This window comes from Microtus ochrogaster, chromosome 17 (assembly GCF_000317375.1).
Source record: "Microtus ochrogaster isolate Prairie Vole_2 chromosome 17, MicOch1.0, whole genome shotgun sequence".
In the NCBI taxonomy this organism is placed as follows: domain Eukaryota; kingdom Metazoa; phylum Chordata; class Mammalia; order Rodentia; family Cricetidae; genus Microtus; species Microtus ochrogaster.
The window spans coordinates 12,243,012-12,260,314 of record NC_022019.1 but is presented as its reverse complement, the minus strand read 5'-3'; the positions used below and the strand labels follow the sequence as shown (position 1 = coordinate 12,260,314).

Genomic DNA, 17,303 nt, shown 5'->3' with positions numbered 1-17,303 from the left:
CCTTGCTATTCCGCATACACGGCCCTTGCTATTCCGCATACCGTTTTAAGTGCTGTGGTCACCTTACGTGAAGGTAAGGTGGCTGACTTACCTTCACGGTTACATACCCATGGCTGACATCATTTGGATTGCAGGGGACTGGTAGAGGGGCCTCAGGAAACTGAAAGTATGATAGGCACAGTGTGAGACCCCAGACATCACCTCTGCCACCCCTCCTGAATGTGTCCTGGTGGTCCTCATGAACCAATCCCCTCCAGTTCGGGCATGGCTGGACTCCATGGGTTGTCTCAGTCCATGGAGTCTTGTGACTGAGTTCTGGCCAATGGAATGCAGACAGGAGTACATAGCCCCCTGGTTAAGCCAAGAAAACCCTCATAGACTCTCTACAGCACCTCATCTCCCATCTTTCAACTGGGCATCGTGTGTGATTTTGAAAGCCCCCAGTGGAGGAAGTAGGCCTCTAATGACTGGCTATATTCCAGAAAGGCCCTGGGGCTCCCAAATGAACGTTATATGAGCCAGAGAAACACAGACTTATAAATCTTTATGGATTCAGTCCATGCTTCACAGAAGTCCTCAGAAAGCCCAGGCTCAGGCCAGGCATAGCCGCTGCCTCTCTGTGATGCTCTGTCAGAAGGGGGTCTCCCTTCAGTCAGCCCAACTCTGTGCCTGTCTTAAACTGTTCACGTTCCGACCGTAGAGTTCCACGGACTGGGCACTGTCAACACAGACTGCTGTCTCCTCGGTTTGGGAGGACAGAGGTCTTAGATGAAAGGTGTTAACAAGGCAGTTAGTTTCTCCTGAGACCTGCCTCTATGTTTATAGATAGCTATCGCCCTCTGTAGCCTCATGTATCCCTTTGGGGCCTGTGGCTTAGTTTCCACTTCTTTTTTTTAATGTTATTTATTTATTTATTATTTATACAGTGTTCTGCCTGCATGTATTCTTGCACACCAGAAGAGGGCACCAGCTCTCGTTACAGATGGTTGTGAGCCACCATGTGGTTGCTGGGAATTAAACTCAGGACCCTTGGAAGAGCAGGTAGTGCTCTTAACCACTGAGCCATCTCTCCAGCCCTAGTTTCTGCTTCTTACATGAAAGGACCATGTCATATTAGGTTGCTGTTCTCCCTTCTGGTCTTCTGTTGCCTTAATCACCTCTTCTAAGGCTCTGCGTTCAAATCCAATCACATTCTGAGATACTGGGCATTGCCGTTTCAGTATATGAATTTCTGAGAGCCCATCCCGTAACAGGCTGTGTCTTGGGCCTTGTCCTTGTCCACTAGAGCCCCTGGACCTGTCTTTGGATAACATCTATGTAAGGAGGAAAGTTCCAGAACACTCCCTTCTTTACCTTACTGGTGTCAGTTCCCAAAGCATCAGTAGCAGAGGATGAGCTACTGAGCACATGGGCCAGTCAATCTCCTCCTGACTGAGTCCCAACTGCACAAGCTACACCTGCCATCTCGAGTGCAGATGGGCCCACTTCAGAAAGCCGTCCTCTAAAGTGGGGGGCTTAAACTCTGGAATCTAGTCCCCCTTGTCAGAGAGAACAGCTCAGAAAGTGAGTCCCATCCGGGTTATGCTACACTCTAGATGAATCTTAAGGGCATTACACCAAAGGGAAACAAGCTAGAAATGAGGAGTCACACACTGTGTGAGTCTACGTAACAGAGGCACCTGGAAATCAGACTCATAGAAACAAGAAGCAGAGTGCAGACTGGGGGCCGTGTGAGTCGTTATTTAATGGGACAAGGTTTTGGCTTTTTTTTTTTAATGGAAGAGTTTGGTAGCAGATGGACTGGGCTCCACACCGTTCTGAACGTACCTAATGTCTCTGAACTCCTCACAGAGGAATGAGAGAGCACCTCGGTCTCCTTGCTGTCTTCTCCCCAAACACTACAGAAGGACGGCAGGAAGCCAGACCCTGCTCAGACAAAAAGTTACCTGTGTCCCTGTGATCTTCTCCAGTTCTCTCAGAGCCGTGTCTGTGTCACGGACCAGGATGGTGACCATCCCCATTTCTCGGGCTGGCTTCAGATTGCTCCCAAAGTCATCTAGGAAAACAACCTGGACCCAAACAGTACGAGCATCAGCCAGAGGAAGCATCTCGAGTGAGCAGAACATCAGAAGAAAACACCTGTGAATGGCTCCAGGGACAATCTCTTCAGGGATGGGGCTCTAGGTTTGTTTTGAGCATCTTGTGAGGTGGGTCCAGCAGGAGGAATGGACAGTACGTGAAGGAGAGGGACCTTAGTCCAGTCAGCCTTTAAGATGAGAGGAGGTGAGCATAATACAGTGTTTCAGCAGAGTGACTTTCAGGACCCTTAACAAACAGAAGGATTCAAGTAGGCCAGGATTCTTGGACAGGGAGACTATGGCAGAAGGAGACCCACTCCCAATCACTAGCTTTGTGTTCTTGGCCAAGTCTCCCGGGGCCTCTGTTTCTTCATTAGTAAACGTGGGAAGCTGCTCTAACATCATCTGGTGGCATTGACACCGCACAAAGGGCCACATCAATGGTACGTTCTAGACTGAGCTATGGTCAAAAGCATCCCTCCTGACACAAGAGGAATCGGCCTAAGACCAGGCTTCCAGGCCTCAAGTGCATCCCAGTCTGTCGGCTCCATCAGTCCCCGGTTGCAAGATCTCTGTGACATCCTTTCCCCTGAAAAGGGAGTTTCTACTCACCTCATTGGGTTGGGCCTTCAGGGTTTCCAGTACAAACTTGTAGATCTGAGGCTCGGGTTTCATCAGCCCAACCTGACAGGACTGTATCAGGAAGTCGAAGTGCTGGCTCAGATCACACATCATCTGTGCCAAGTTGCCTCGCTTGTCACTGTCATCCAGCCAGTTGTTGGTGACGATGCACGTTGTGAATCCTGAGCGGGGAGAGGGGGTTGCCAGGGAGGGGATCAGCTATAGGAAGCCATATTCTGGATGCCTCAAAGGGTTCCCTGAGAATTGGGAAGTCCCTGCTGCGGGCTCCTGCTCACAAACGTCAGTCTCTGCATACAGAGATTTCGTGAGAGAAGTTGAAAAAGAATCATCCTTCCCCACGAGCACCTCCTGAGGGCAAGCAAAGACCGGAGCTTTCTGAAGACCACTCTCCACTCCCTGCCGCTATCACCTCATTTTATAAGGGTGTCTTAAGTTTCACCAACTCATGGGGTCCTCTCCATTTCTGTGGCCGGCAGGGAAGATATTCCTATCTTACACTGACAGCTGGACATGGCACATTCTGCTCAAAGCCCACAGTGAAGTTGGGCACTCCTATGGAGTCTATACTAAGACTCAATACTGAAAACTCCACCTGTGTTTAAAAACTGCAACCACCGGGGTGCGTAGGGTAACATGAACCAAGAAGGAAATTCAGTTCAACACTACTCAGCAGCCCATGTTGGCTCAAACTTCTAGAGTCTGATCCCAGGCAGTTTACTCTCGTCATATTTAAGCACAATTTTGGAAAAAGCTTCTGGATGATAATTAACCCAATGTGTGTACAACAAAGTTTAAGACATATTTACATTGAAGCTCTTTACAAAGTCCACGTGGTTGAGATGAGGATAAGTTTGGGGGACTCAAGTGTGGCCGGACCCTACAGACGGCACAGACCACCAGGCTATTAACTACATTCATTCCCAGCTTTCTGGGCAGAGAAGAGGTATCCATCCTCCTGTGAAGAGACAACCTTGTGTGTTTAACACTCTTGGTTCCCCTAGTGCTTATCTGTGAGCGCAAAGACCTTGTGCCCTCTACAAAAACAAAAATGCCTGCCCTGAGCATTGGGAACTGAATTCCCATGTCAAAACTGGAGAAACAAAGACAGAGATGCATCATCTCCTGGCTCTGTCTACACAGCCAAGCAAGAAACAGGAGGTAATGGAAGCGAGACAGATGAGCCTATGGCGAGCTAAGAGCTCTGGATGTGGGGTGGGCTATGGCTTGACTGTGTTTCCTGAAAGCTCGCGTTGCAAACTCAATTCCTACTGTCATAGCGCTAGTGGGCAGAGGTCTAACAAAATAGCTGGGTCACGAGAGCTCCACCTTCATGACAGAAACCAGTGCTTGTTGTAACATAACAGGAGCTGCAGGTGAATATCTTGTCTTTCAGGCATTCACCCTGTGTTCTGCCCTTCTCTTTCCCAGCCTGATGAGACACAGCAGGAAGACCCTCACAGATACAGCCCTCTTGATCTTGTGCTCCTTTGTAAACTCTCTAATCCCAGGTCTTCTGTTACAGCAGCACAGATGGACTGAGCCAGATGTCTTGACCACAAAGACATAAGTCTGATGCGATAGTTTCACTAATGCTCACGAAGAAGAGGCAGGCACTACAATAAAATGCCTGCCCATGCATGGATGTGACTTCGCATCTTAGACTGCATGACATCATCTCAACTCACACCAGTTTATAGCACGACTCTGACACCCAAAGACTGGAAAAATCAGAGTTACTTAAAAGCCTCATTTTAAAATCTGTGGCAGAAGTTTGGCCGTTTGGATAATTATTGATAGTAATTAGTAACAATGAAAGGATAGAATTTTGTTCATAAAGCAGTAACTGATCATTGCTTTAATATATAAAATTATATCATTTCCCAGGGATCCTAAGAGTAAGCTAGTTAGTAAGAGTTTTCTCAAGTAGTAACGCTGGTTCTGGAGGCTTGCTTTAAGGGTGTGTCAGATCTGTGACCTTGAGACGTACTTAGCTGTGTTGTAACCTCAGCTTTCCCAGGGCTCTGGTGTAGCCAGGCCACACATGGAATGGGCAGCATAGAGTCTCTTACCTTTCTTTCTGAGAGCAATAGCCGCCTGGAGCATGGGGCGGTTGATGCTTCTTGCTGCCATGGCTTGATTGAATATTTGACTTATGGAGAAATCCTCAGGTAGGCTGGTTCCAGAAGCGCTGGAGCGCTTCCTGCAGCTCTCTTCTATGAGTGGGGCCCACTGTAAAGCAAACAGATGTGGGAGGTAAGCAGGATCAGTGGTTGCAGCCTTGGAGAAGGCTCGGCAGCACCACGAAGTTGAAATGTGTGTGTTCCAATCCTGGGAGCAAACTCCCTGAGAGAAAGATGAAGGTGGGCTGCACTAGAATAACAGGAGCTGGGGAGCTCAGAAGCTGGCTAAACTTCTTCCCCCAATTCTGAAGTCTGTGACAGTCAAAGTCAAGATGCAGACAGAATGGTGTCTGTTTCATAGATGGTGCTGCCGCTCACTTTGCTCAAAGGAGAAGGACCTAAGTAATCCTCTAGGGTCCCTTTTCCAATCTCTTCCTGAAGGGCTGTACTTCCTGTGAGTGGTCAGAAGCTTAACATACGAATGGGAGAATGTTATGAGATATATGTTAAGTAGGCAAAGGTGTGTTATATTTGTTTATGCTGCATTTGTTCAACGATGAAAAGATATGTTACATCTGTTTATACTGCAGTTGTTTAATTATGAAAAGACATGTTGCTGCTTCACCTTGCCTGCCTAAGGCGCCTGATTGGCTTAATAAAAAAGTTGAATGGCAAACAGCTATGCAAGAGAGGGATATGTGTCAGAGAGAATAAGTAGAAGGAGAAATCTAGTTTCGAGAGAGAAAGAGAGGAGAAGAAGAAGAAGAAGAAGAAGAAGAAGAAGAAGAAGAAGAAGAAGAAGAAGAAGAAGAGAATGAGGGAGAAAGAGAGGGACATGCCTGGGGCCAGAAACCAGACATCTGCCAACCAGCCAGACACTGGAGAAAAAAGGAAAGTAAGACATAAAGCAAAGACCTGAGGTGCAAGGTAGATAAAGAGAACCAGGTTAATTTAAGTCAAAAGAGCTAGCCAGAAATAAGCCTAGGCTAGGTCAAGCATTCATGACTGTTGGGACCAATTAAGTCCTGGCCTTCAGCCGTTCTTCCCTGCTAGAGCCTTTAATGGAAGTTACTAAAAGCTGTGTTTTGCCTAGAGGATCAGAGGATGGGATGTTCACCTGTTGGCCATTGACTGCAGTGTATTTAAGCCTCCATGGTGCTATTAAAGAGGGGCTCTTGTACCAGCGATTGGAGGTCCGTGTGTCAGTCTGTCTCTGTGTGTGTTTCCTCAACCTCCAGCCCCTTGCCCGAAGCTCGTGAACTGGGTTCTAGCGCATAGAGCACAGAGAGGGGGTGTGGTGCGTGGCACATGACTAATAATAAGTCTCCGTGTGATGATCTGGGAGCTGGTTGGTGACCCAAAAGAAAGCCTGCCACAGGTCACAGACATTAAGATAACAGCCAGCCTTCAGAGAGAAACTACACTCGTGACTACTGATATGGTCTGAACAAAAAAGGTCCTCTCAAAACCGGAACACTGAAGTCCTTGAATCTTCGAATATGACTTTGGGGGACAATGGCTTTAAAGAAGAGGTCTCGGCAAAATGAAGTCACTAGGATGAACTCCAACTCAATACGGCGTACAACCTTAGAGAGGGGGTCAGAAGAGGCCGTGATGCTATCATTCAATAGCACTACTAGCCTCCAAGTTTGATCCAAAGGGCTGCATTATTGGCGCCTTTGGGGGATATGGGGGTGAGGGGTCTTTATGTGATTGGGAGCATATGCTAGGGATGGGAGGCTGGCAACTGCCCACCCTCTCTCTCCTAACTGGTCCATAAGCTGTGCAGCCTAAACCAGATGCCCAGCACTATGGAGCTGTCCAGTCTTGGACTGGACTCTTCTCTGTGAGATAAATAAATGTTTTCCCTTTGTAAGTTAATTGCCTCCGATATTTTATTCTAGCAACATAAAGCTAATCCACAGAGGGAAAACCATGCATTGATACAGCAAGGAACTGGCTGTCCGCAAAAAGAAACCCCAGAAGAAACCAATCCCTTTGTAATTCTAATCTAGAACTTTTCAGTTTGTTTCAGCTACTCAGGCGGAGGCATTTTACTATGGCAGTTTATGACGGACTAAATGTCTTCATCCCACTAAAAATGAGTGTGTTGAAGTCTTAACCTTCAGTGTATATTATCTGGAGGTCGGGGCTTTGGGAAATGACTGAGTCATGAGAGTTGATTCTCCATGCATGGAACCCTAAAAAGATAGGGGAGCTTGCTTTTTCTCCTACTAGGATACAGGAGGAAGAGGGTTTACTGGAATCCAGAAAGAGCACCCTCCCCATGTACCTTGGGTTCTCTAGCCTCTAGAAGATTAAGAAATGAACACCTGATATTTGAGTCACCCAGTCTCCTGCAGTTTCTTTACAATAGCAGCCTAAGCTACAACAGAGCCCGAGTAATCTCACTGCAGAATGAATCACAGTATAATACCCCACTGCTACATTATTCATGAGACTCTCAATCTAAATCTGCCCAGAAGCCCAGCAATCTCAAGATATACAGAGTAGGGCACATGCATACAGTGGACCCCCAGTGAGCCCCAATAGTTGAAGAATAAACTATTGCTAATGCCTGCAATAGCATCTATGAACACCACATAGACAAAGCCAAGCGAAATATGCCAAACAGCAAAGTTCCCTTTGTCCAGATGCTAGCACAGGCAAGAACGATGGAGGTTAGGTCTGAGGCAGCAGCTGCTTGTGGAAAGGTCGTGTCCACAGGAACATAGAGAGAGGGTCCCACTATGCTCCCCATGTGTTTTGACCTGGTGCTAAAGTATGAGTGTGTTCAGTTTGGAAATCTGAGCTACATTGTGTGCACCCTTTTGTTCTCATCCTGCACACAAATGAAGAGTCCAAGTTCACTCTGCATTGGTTGGTTGTTTTTTTTGTTTTGTTTTGTTTTGTTTTTTGTTTTTGTCAACTTGAGACCAACTAGGTCATCTGGGAAGGGGGAGAACCTCAGTAAGAAAATCCCTCCATCAGGCTGGCCTGTGTGCAAATCTGTGGGGCATATTTTTGATTCATGATTGATGTGAGAGGGTCCTGCCCACTTCAGCTAGTGCCACCTCTGGGCTGGTGGCCCTAGGTGCTACAGGAGAGGCAGCTGGTGTAGGCCCTGAGAATAAGCCAGTAAGTAGCAGCCCTTCATGGTCTCTGCTTCTGTTTCTACCTCCAGGTTCCTACCTATGTTTGAGTTTCTGCCCTGACTTTCCGAAGGACGGTGACCTGTAAGCCAAATAAACCCTTTCCTCCCCAAGTTGCTTTTGGTCAAGGTGTTTATCCCAATAGTAGAAAGCAAAGTAGAACAACTTCCAAAGATAATTTTTTTTTTTTTGGTTTTTCAAGACAGGGTTTCTCTGTAGTTTTGGAGCCTGTCCTGGAACTAGCTCTTGTAGATCAGGCTGGCCTCAAACTCACAGAGATCTGCCTGCCTCTGCCTCCCGAGCACTGGGATTGAAGGCATGCGCCACCACTGCCTGAGCAAAGATAATTTTTTAAAAGGACAATTCAAGATTTAGGCATCTTTGTCCAGGTATAATTCAATTTCTCAGACTTCTAGCCCTGTGAGTTTCTAGATGAGCAGAAATGGCTCAGGAAGTCTGAAGCAGGCGCATGTTAAACCGCCTGCTGGAAGTTCACCCCAAACCATCCCATGTCACTGAAAGATACACAGCATTCCCCTCCTTATTCTGAACAATGCCACTGAAGCTGTTTGTACTGGATAAATCTTCAGAGATAGTTGTTCCCCATGGCATTGGCACAACTGTTCTTCACTGTTTGTTGTTGTGATGTTGTGATGTGTGTGTGTGCATGTAAATGCATGTATGATAAAGTGACTGCAATATTCTCAGCAACACCACATAGTGTGAGCCCTCTCTCTCTCTCTCTCTTTTGTTCTTTCTCTGTTTTTATTAACTTGAAAGTAGGCACACAAAGTAATGGATTTCATCATGGGGTTTTCATAATGCTCTGTGTCCTTTTTAAATTGAATTATCTTATTTTGAAAATTTCATCTCAGGGTACTGTATTCACAGCATTTCCACCCCTCCCCCTCACTCCTCCAACTCTTCCTGTGTTTCTTCTGTCCCCTCTAATTTAGCATAGCTTGTTTATATGTGTGTGTTGTGTGCACACATGTATGTGCTTGCGTATGTGTGTGCATGTATACATATGTGTGTGTGTGTGTGTGTGTGTGTGTGTGTATGGATGTTTAGGACTAACCACAGGGATTGGATAATCTATCAGGGGTCTCCTCACTGGAGAAAACTATTCTCCCTTGTTCAGCAGCCATTAATTGTCTATAGTCTTCATCTAGGGGTGCGGTCTTGTAAGATTTTCCTCATCCATGTTGGCACATCAACTGATGACCTCATTGTGATGGTCTTGTTTAGGCAGTTATATTGAGATTTCATGGCTACAGCTTCCCTGTCATATATGGAAGACACTATCTTGCAGTAAACTTTTTGGTCCTCTGCCTCTTTTTTTCTTTTTCTTCTTTTGGTTTTTTCGAGACAGGGTTTCTCTGTGGTTTTGGAGCCTGTCCTGGAACTAGCTCTTGTAGACCAGGCTGGTCTCGAGCTCACAGAGATCCGCCTGCCTCTGCCTCCCGAGTGCTGGGATTAAAGGCATGCACTACCACCGCCCGGCGGTCCTCTGTCTCTTATGATCTTTCTTTTTAATGAAATGATCCCCAAATTCTCTAATCAGATAATAATTGTCTATAGTAATATAGTTTTTCCAAAAAGGTGATTTAAAAAACCTGTGGGTTTATAAACAGATTCTTTATAGACACACAAATTGAGACTCTATCTAATTATAAAGTAATTGAGAATTTAGCACCAGGACCAGCTCTTTTACTGAGCACTGACTGAGTGAAACACTCTGTACTAAGCATTCTCAGGTTTCACAACCACTTGGGCATGGGTGGTATCATCATGCATCTTACTGATAATGCAATGGAGGTTTCGAGAAGTTAAGTAACTTGTTGTGGTCTTGACATATAAGTAGGGCCTATAGATTCAAATCCAGTCCCTGACTCCAAAGTTTCCTGCTCTATAGTTATTGAGTTAATTGTTCAGTGGCTCTGTCTTGAAATAGCTGCTCTTGTTGCCAAGTTTCCTGTCACAGTTCCTCAGGGCTTGAAACGTTCCTCAGGTTGGCTCAGGCAGACTACAGTGCAGTCCAAAACACACTGTCCAGTGTCTTGCTGTTTTGTAAGTTATAGGGGGTTGTGGGGGAGGGTGACTTAAGAAAACATGACCTTGCCCATGGTGAGTTGAAGGCCAGGGTGGAAACTCAATAAAGCATTGAGCCTCCCAAAGGGGTCCACACAGTGTGCCCTCACCTGGGAGAAAGTGATCTTCCCTCTCATGAGTTGCTCATTGGGTCCTTCTGGGGATTCCTTCTGGAAGACGTCTATCAGGAAGCCTCTGGAAGACACAAGGAATATCACCATCACCAGCCGCCATTTACATTCACAGACAAACTGTTGTCAGAAAGACAGGAAGAAGGAAGCCAAGGTCAAGTTTGTCCACATGAAACCATCCTTAGCTCTCATTTTTCAAAAGGAACAATTTTTTTTTCCTGGAATTTATTATGTACATATAGTTCCCACTTTATCTTAATCTCTCATTTCTAAAACTATTTCCTGTGTTAAGGTCTGAAGTAGCTCACCTTCAAAATTCCCATGCTGAAGTTTTACCTTCCAGTACTTCACAATGGGGCTATATTTGGAGATGGAATCTTTAAAGTGATAATGAAGTTAATGAGGTCCTAATTTAACACAATTGGTATTCTAATAAAAAGAGGTTATTTAGACACAGATGCACACAGAGATGGTGCTAGCTTCAAGTCAAGGACAGATTTGTTGGAGGGAACCAACTGTCACAAATATAGAATGATATTTTGGATTGAGAATCTGTGGTTTCTGGTCAGTTGGGGCTGAAGAATCAGATATGATTAACAGGAGACCAGAATCACTGAGGTTAAATCTTCTGGAAGGTATTTCATCAGGGTTAGTACTCAGAAGCTTTTACTGGGGGCAGGGAAGGGCAAGGCTGCATCTCATACTGGCAACCAAGCCTGGCAATGTGTAAGAGTCTCCCAGATGGTTTTAGTTTTGATGACATAAAAGCTGCAGGATTAAAGGGGCCATGGAAACAACTCAGCCTCAGTACTGTGTGGCAGGGTCAGCAGGGAGACCAGCCTCCATTGTAGTAGAGGCCCCAGCATATTAGAAGTACCTGGACCATGCTACACCCGCCTAGGACAGTGATGGGTGTGCAGTGGAGCCAACCTGAGCCTGAGACAAACTGTGTGTGCTGCATCTGGCAGCACTGGGGAAGAAGAGTGTTTAAACCCACGGGAGCCCAGGAGATCATGAGTGAGTCCCAGATGTCAGAGACTGAACTCTTTACACTGTTGGAATTTGTGTTTTCTTTGATCTGATTATACTGTACTCTGGTTCTTCTCTCTTGGAATAAGAAAGTATGTAACTTGTTTTTAACTTTATAGGAGCTCACAGTTAAGAAATCTCTCGATTTTTAAAAAGATCTTGAATTTTTAAGTGTTGAAAGATTTGAAGACTATGGAACTTTTAAAAGTCAGACTACATTTTATATTGTAATATTAACACGGAGATCTTGGGTACAAGCCACGAAATGGGTATTACTTAAAGGGACATGCTTGTGCATCAACATTGACATGGGGTAGAGGCACAGATCTAGACACATCATTCAGTCGAGGAACTGTCTCCATCAGACTGACCTATTGCCAGGTCTGTGGAGCATTTTCTTGACTATTGATTGATGTGTGAGAGTCCAGCCCACTTTGGGAAGACCATCCCTGGGCTGAATAAGAACAGCAGCTGAGAAAGTCAAGAATAGCAAGCCAGTAAGCAGCATTCCTCCACTGTTTGTGAACCAGTTCCTGTCTCCAAGCTCCTGCTCCGAGTTCTCATTCTGGCTTTCCTAGGTGATGAGCTGCAACCATCACCAAACAAGTAAGCCAAACAAGCCCTTTCCTCCCCAAGTTGCTGGTTGCCATGGTGTTTATCACAGCAAAAGAAAAACAAAGAGAAGATCAACTTTTCTGAAACCTTGGTCTTGGCCTTCTACCCTTCCAGAATGCTCTCCTACTAACCCAGCCAGTCTGTACTGTTGGCAGCCCTGACTAATGGACATACCCCGCCTGTTCTCAGTTGCAATGCCAAGCCGTTTGCAGACATTTACCATCCCCAAGTGTGAGAACGATTATCTCCTACTTAAGAATTTTGTTTTTGATTATAGTGGAGTATTTTTTTTTAAAAAGCAGATTAACCCTCTTTCAGGTAAAATCATCACCTCTGAGTATCTATAAGAGACGTGTGCCTGAGATCTGTGGCCTTGTCCAGCTTCCTCGTAATAGTAACGGTTTCTGTTGTGCTTTGGACATAATATTTTCTGAACAATCTTATTAAGGTACAATTGACATCAAATTTACATGTTTTCAACATGTTATTCGATAATGCATAGTAAAGTCAAAGCGATGCAAATGTCACCTCACTCCTGTGACACAGCATTGCCTTTTCCTTAGTGAGATTCCCCAGACCCTTTAGCAGCTGTGCTGAAGTTTTAAAAACCAGAGTGCAGTTAGGTGCCACAAGCTTTTATTAGATGTGCAAGACTGTGTGTTACCTGTGATGTAAAAGACGGGAAAATAACAATCTCATCCTTAGGAAACTCACAGTGACAGGTAAGCAGATAGCTGTATTATATGACCAAGAAGAAGAAACTAAAATGACTTATTCCTGCTTGAAAATTGAGGATTGACTAAAGAAGAACACACAGGAAAAGCGTGACTGCAAGAGGACACTGCTACATTTATACAGCAAGAGCAAGGAGGGCTTATTTTGAAGTAGAAGCAATTTGACAAAACAAGACTATTCTTACCATTGGAAAACATGAGCACAATTTTTATTACATTTATTTATGCATATGTGTGTGTACTTGCACACTCATGCCACAGGGCACATGTATGGGTCAGAGGGCAACCCGAGGGAGTCAGTTCTCTCCCTCTACCACGTGGGTCCTGGGGATGGAATTCAGGTTGTTGTGTTTGGTGGCGAGCACCTCTGTCAGCTCAATCATCTCGCTGGCCCCTGAGCACTGTATTTTAAGATTGCGGTGGTGGCGCACGCCTTTAATCCCAGCACTCAGAAGGCAGGTTGATTTCTATGAGTTCAGGACAGCCTGGTCTACAGAGCGAGTGGCCGTACAGGCTCAAAAGTTACAGAGAAACCCATCCCAAAAAACGAAAACAAAAACAAACAAACAGACAGAATGCTTCATCAAGGCAGTGAATAGCGAAAGGCTCATGACAAAAAATGAAACTGGTGAATCAAGAGATACGAGAGGGGCTGGAGAGCATCAGCTGCTCATCCAGAGGACCTGGTTAGAGTCTCAGCCCCCACATGGTGGTTCAGTTCCATCTGGGGCTCCCGCTCAAAAGGTTCTGACGCCCTCTTCTGGCCCCCATGGGCACCAGGCACCCACATAATACAGAGGTATACACACAGACAAAACACCCACAATATACAACATAAACAAAACACAATAAGAGACACAAGAAAATTCCCAAGAACTTGGTACTTCTCAGGGCACGGCTGTCAGCATGAACTTTGGGGGCCTGTGTGGGAGGAGTTGTTACATCTGCTGGCAAGCATGCTGAAAATACCCAGTGTGTGGAAGACGCTTTTTCTTCATTTGCTACCAGATTAGCTCACACATCTGATGAGTAAACAAACGCGACGCTTGCACTCCGACCTCCCATGTGCGGCTAGTTTTGTCATAACCTATTCTAGGGCACCCGAGAACAACCCTAACCACGGTCACAAAGGAACTGTGTGAGGGTGCCATCCAATTGTATTGCTCAGGGCACCACTGCAGACATGGAGAACTTCTGTAAATAAAGGTGTATCAAAAGCACAGCTGCCCATCCACTTTCCATAGAAGCTAATTTAATCTTCACTCAAGATTCCTAAGAAAAGGCAATGTCTCTTAGGGTGGTTGACAAGAAAGACAGGTTAAGCACACACCTGCACCACTCCACACAAAGCATCCATCCATCCCCCTCACACAAAAATGACACCCACCCATGCACAAACTTCTTGGAAGCAAACTAATCATTCCTTTCTTATAACTCCCATTGGGCAAGCGCAGCTTGGAGGTGGATGGCTTTTCATTTTCAAATATTGTTCTCTGTCAAATTCTACTTAACTGCAGTGTGACTACCTGATGGTGCACTTTGTAGTCTCTTGTTTATTTTTGCTTCTCAGCTGCTGGCGCATTTTATTTATTCACCCTAGACAAATACATTTCTAGAAGAGCAGCCAGGGGAGACACAAAGGCACAGGGATGCAGAGAGGAGGAACCTGCACTGGGTGAAGGAATACCGCTCCCAGAGCCACCGAGGGAATCTCCCTGCCACACCCCAGTCTCTACATCTGAGAAGGTGCCTGCTTCTCAACCTTCCTAATGCTGCAACCCTTTAATACAGCTCTTCATGCGGTGGTGACCCCCAACCATAAAATTATTTTTGCTGCGACTTCATACCTGGAATTATGCCACTGAGCGGTGTCTCAGTTCCTAAGACTATCAGAAATATGTGTTTTTCAATGGTTGTGACCCACAGGTTGAGAACTGCTGTTCTAGACATTGAGTCTCCTTTGGGTTGGCTTACAGGATTTATATAGTATAAAAGATAAGCCCTGTTGATGTCATAAGAGTTCTAGATTCATCAAATGAGGCAGATTTCCAGATCACAGGCTGCCACTGTGCTTCTTCCTCTCAGGGGTGGAATGACCCCTTCCTTCTTTCCTTTGGGTCCTACCGGAGTGACCTTTCATCCTTTTTAACTTTTTTGTTTTGTTGTTTTGTTTTGTGTTTCGAGACAGGGTTTCTCTGTAGCTTTGGAGCCTGTCCTAGAACTAGCTCTTGTAGACCAGGCTGGCCTCGAACTCACAGAGATCCACCTGCCTCTGCCTCCGAGTACTGGGATTAAAGGTGTGCACCACCACCGCCCAGCTCCTTTTTAACTTTTAAAAAATAAATATGCTTTCCTCCTTTCTGTTTATAAAAGGCTTGTGAATGCAAAGAGAAACGTGGAGGGGAAATCATTCATGAGCTCACGTACCATTAGTAACGTCTGGATCTTTAAAATACTTATTTTATTACTTTTTTTTATATTATGTGTGTTTGTGTCTTCATCTGTGAGTACAGACTCCCTAGGAGGCCAGAAGGGGGGCGTCAGATCCCCTGGCACCATCTGACACGGGTGTGGGAAATCAAATGTTCTTAACTGCAGCCTACCCTCCAGCAGCTTGTCTGGATATTTTGATATATTTTTTCTAGACATTTTTTTCTACAGGCCCCTGCTTCCTCCCTCTGCCATTTGAAACTGAGCCATTACTTTTGGTGTCAGCGAGTGCCTCCCAGCTCCTCACTTCCTCGGGCTGGGGCCCATTTCTCTAAATTACTACTGCGCTGGCCCTCTTGTAATGCTGGCCTTTGGACAGAACTTTCTTGTAAGTCTCAGCGAGCATTTTAAAGACCAGGTTCAACAGAATTAACCCCGTAGCAAATAGCTTAGTATCGCCTCCTTTTGCAAAGGGCAATTTTGAGGTTTTTAACAAAGCTTAATTACTTAGCATTTAGAAGGGCAATGGTATTTAGTACCAGACAATGATTTTGATCTTGCCCAGGCTCACCAGGAAAGCAATTTGAAACCTGAGCTGGATGTGTGGGCAGGACACCAGGCGGCTGGGGACTGCCTACTTGTGACACAGACCTAGCGCGCAGGTTCCCTTACCTGGGCAGCGACAGGGCCTCCTCGGTGCGTCGGAGGGTGCCGGTGAGAGAGGGAAGGGCCAGCACTCCGTCAAGGTCGAATACTGCCACACGCAGAGCCATGGTGGCCTGGGCTGCAGGGCTAAGCAGACACAAACGTGGAGCTAGAAGGCTGCGGCCTTCACTGGACAGAGTGGCTTGGGGACCTAAGATCAGAGTCTGCCAGGCTCAGCACAGCCCCCACCACGCCCCACCACGCCATACCACGCCCACTACCAGGAGCCCTGCCTACTCACCCGGTCCAGACTGGAGCGTCCAGCTGGAAGTTCCACCCAAGTGTCAAATCTGATCTTAGCCACTACCTCCTGCCTAGGAGCCTGCGTGTGTGTAAGACTCCCAGCTAAACTACCAGCCCCGGTCTCCCCGATTCCCGGACTTTGACCTTTCTTAGGCTTGGTGTGGGGGAAGAGAGGGTTGATCTTGATGGGGGGGGGGGAAGAAGGGGACATAGTAAACATTCTCTCCTTCAGTATTCTGTCTTGTTTGACATCCCTTCTCTAAATGCTGCCACATCTTTGCAAACCCTTTCCCTCTGCCTGCTTCTCCAAGCAGTCTTCCTAGAAAACAATACAGCCCTCCAGTCATAGCGTGCCAACCCAGAGTACTTTCTTGTGGCTTAGAAGAAATAAATCGAGTGTGGTTCCCCCTTTGTATGTTGTATTTGAAAGAACATAAAAGTGAGCTGGGCCTCTGGGAGGTTTCTGGCAACCTCCTGCCCCTTGGCCCAGTGTTCTCCCTAGTTAAGAGGGAAAACAGAAACCTCACCGTTTAAGGAATTCAATTAACAAATCCACCATTCAGTCCATGACTTGTGAAAAACTGTCTCCCTTATTGCAATGGGGAATTGAAGTCTTCCTTTGCTCTTGCGGCTGCCAGGTAGGAAACAGGCTTATGGTGGATTGATTTTTGTGGTCCTTTCTGGCCCTTCTTCCTCTTGCCTCTGGTCTTACCTGGGACAGTTTGTATTTTCTGAGATTTACACTTAAGAAGCAGAAAGTGGATGAAAATGTAGGATGTTGCCCTTTGAACAGAAATGGCCTTTTGGGAGCACTTGTGTGGAGTATTGGAGAAAGATGGGAGAAGCACCTGGGCCCAGAGACAGGAAGAGAAGACAATATGAACTGGGTATCGTCCTGCATGCCTGTAATCCCAGCCTTCTGGGCGCAGAAACAGAAGGTTCCAAGGTTCAATATCATCCTCAGCTACAAACCAAGTTCAAGACTAACCTGCGTTATAGGAGACGCTGACTCACAAGATAAAGAAACAAGCAGGAAACACACACGCAGACTGAGACAGAGACAGGTAGAGATTCAGAGAGACAAACAGACACAGAGACATATAGACAGATAAACAGATACACAAAAGACATACACAAAGGGAGACAGAGACAGACAGACATACACACACACTCAGAGAGCAAGAATACACACACACACACACACACACACACATACACACGGACAGTGATTCTCTTCTTGGTTGTCAAGTTGACTGCATCTGAAACCTAAGTGCCTGGGCATACCTGTGAGGGACTTTTCTTAGTTAAATTATTTGAAGTAAGAAGACTTTTA

General features: G+C 45.9%; 1 protein-coding gene across 1 annotated transcript in view; it reads right to left on the bottom strand.

Annotated features, from left to right (window-relative positions):
- Positions 1 to 15,904, bottom strand: part of Ephx2 (epoxide hydrolase 2) — a 39,126-nt gene extending 23,222 nt beyond the window's left edge. Inside the window, exons 1-6 of the mRNA XM_005355549.1 lie at positions 15,695 to 15,904; positions 10,194 to 10,278; positions 4,790 to 4,949; positions 2,691 to 2,881; positions 1,947 to 2,069; positions 92 to 160 (exon numbers count right to left, since the gene is read on the bottom strand). Coding sequence (XP_005355606.1) covers positions 92 to 160; positions 1,947 to 2,069; positions 2,691 to 2,881; positions 4,790 to 4,949; positions 10,194 to 10,278; positions 15,695 to 15,795 — 729 coding nt within the window. The 5' untranslated portion in view covers positions 15,796 to 15,904. The remainder of the gene's footprint in view (positions 1 to 91; positions 161 to 1,946; positions 2,070 to 2,690; positions 2,882 to 4,789; positions 4,950 to 10,193; positions 10,279 to 15,694) is intronic.
- Positions 15,905 to 17,303: the final 1,399 nt, after the last annotated feature.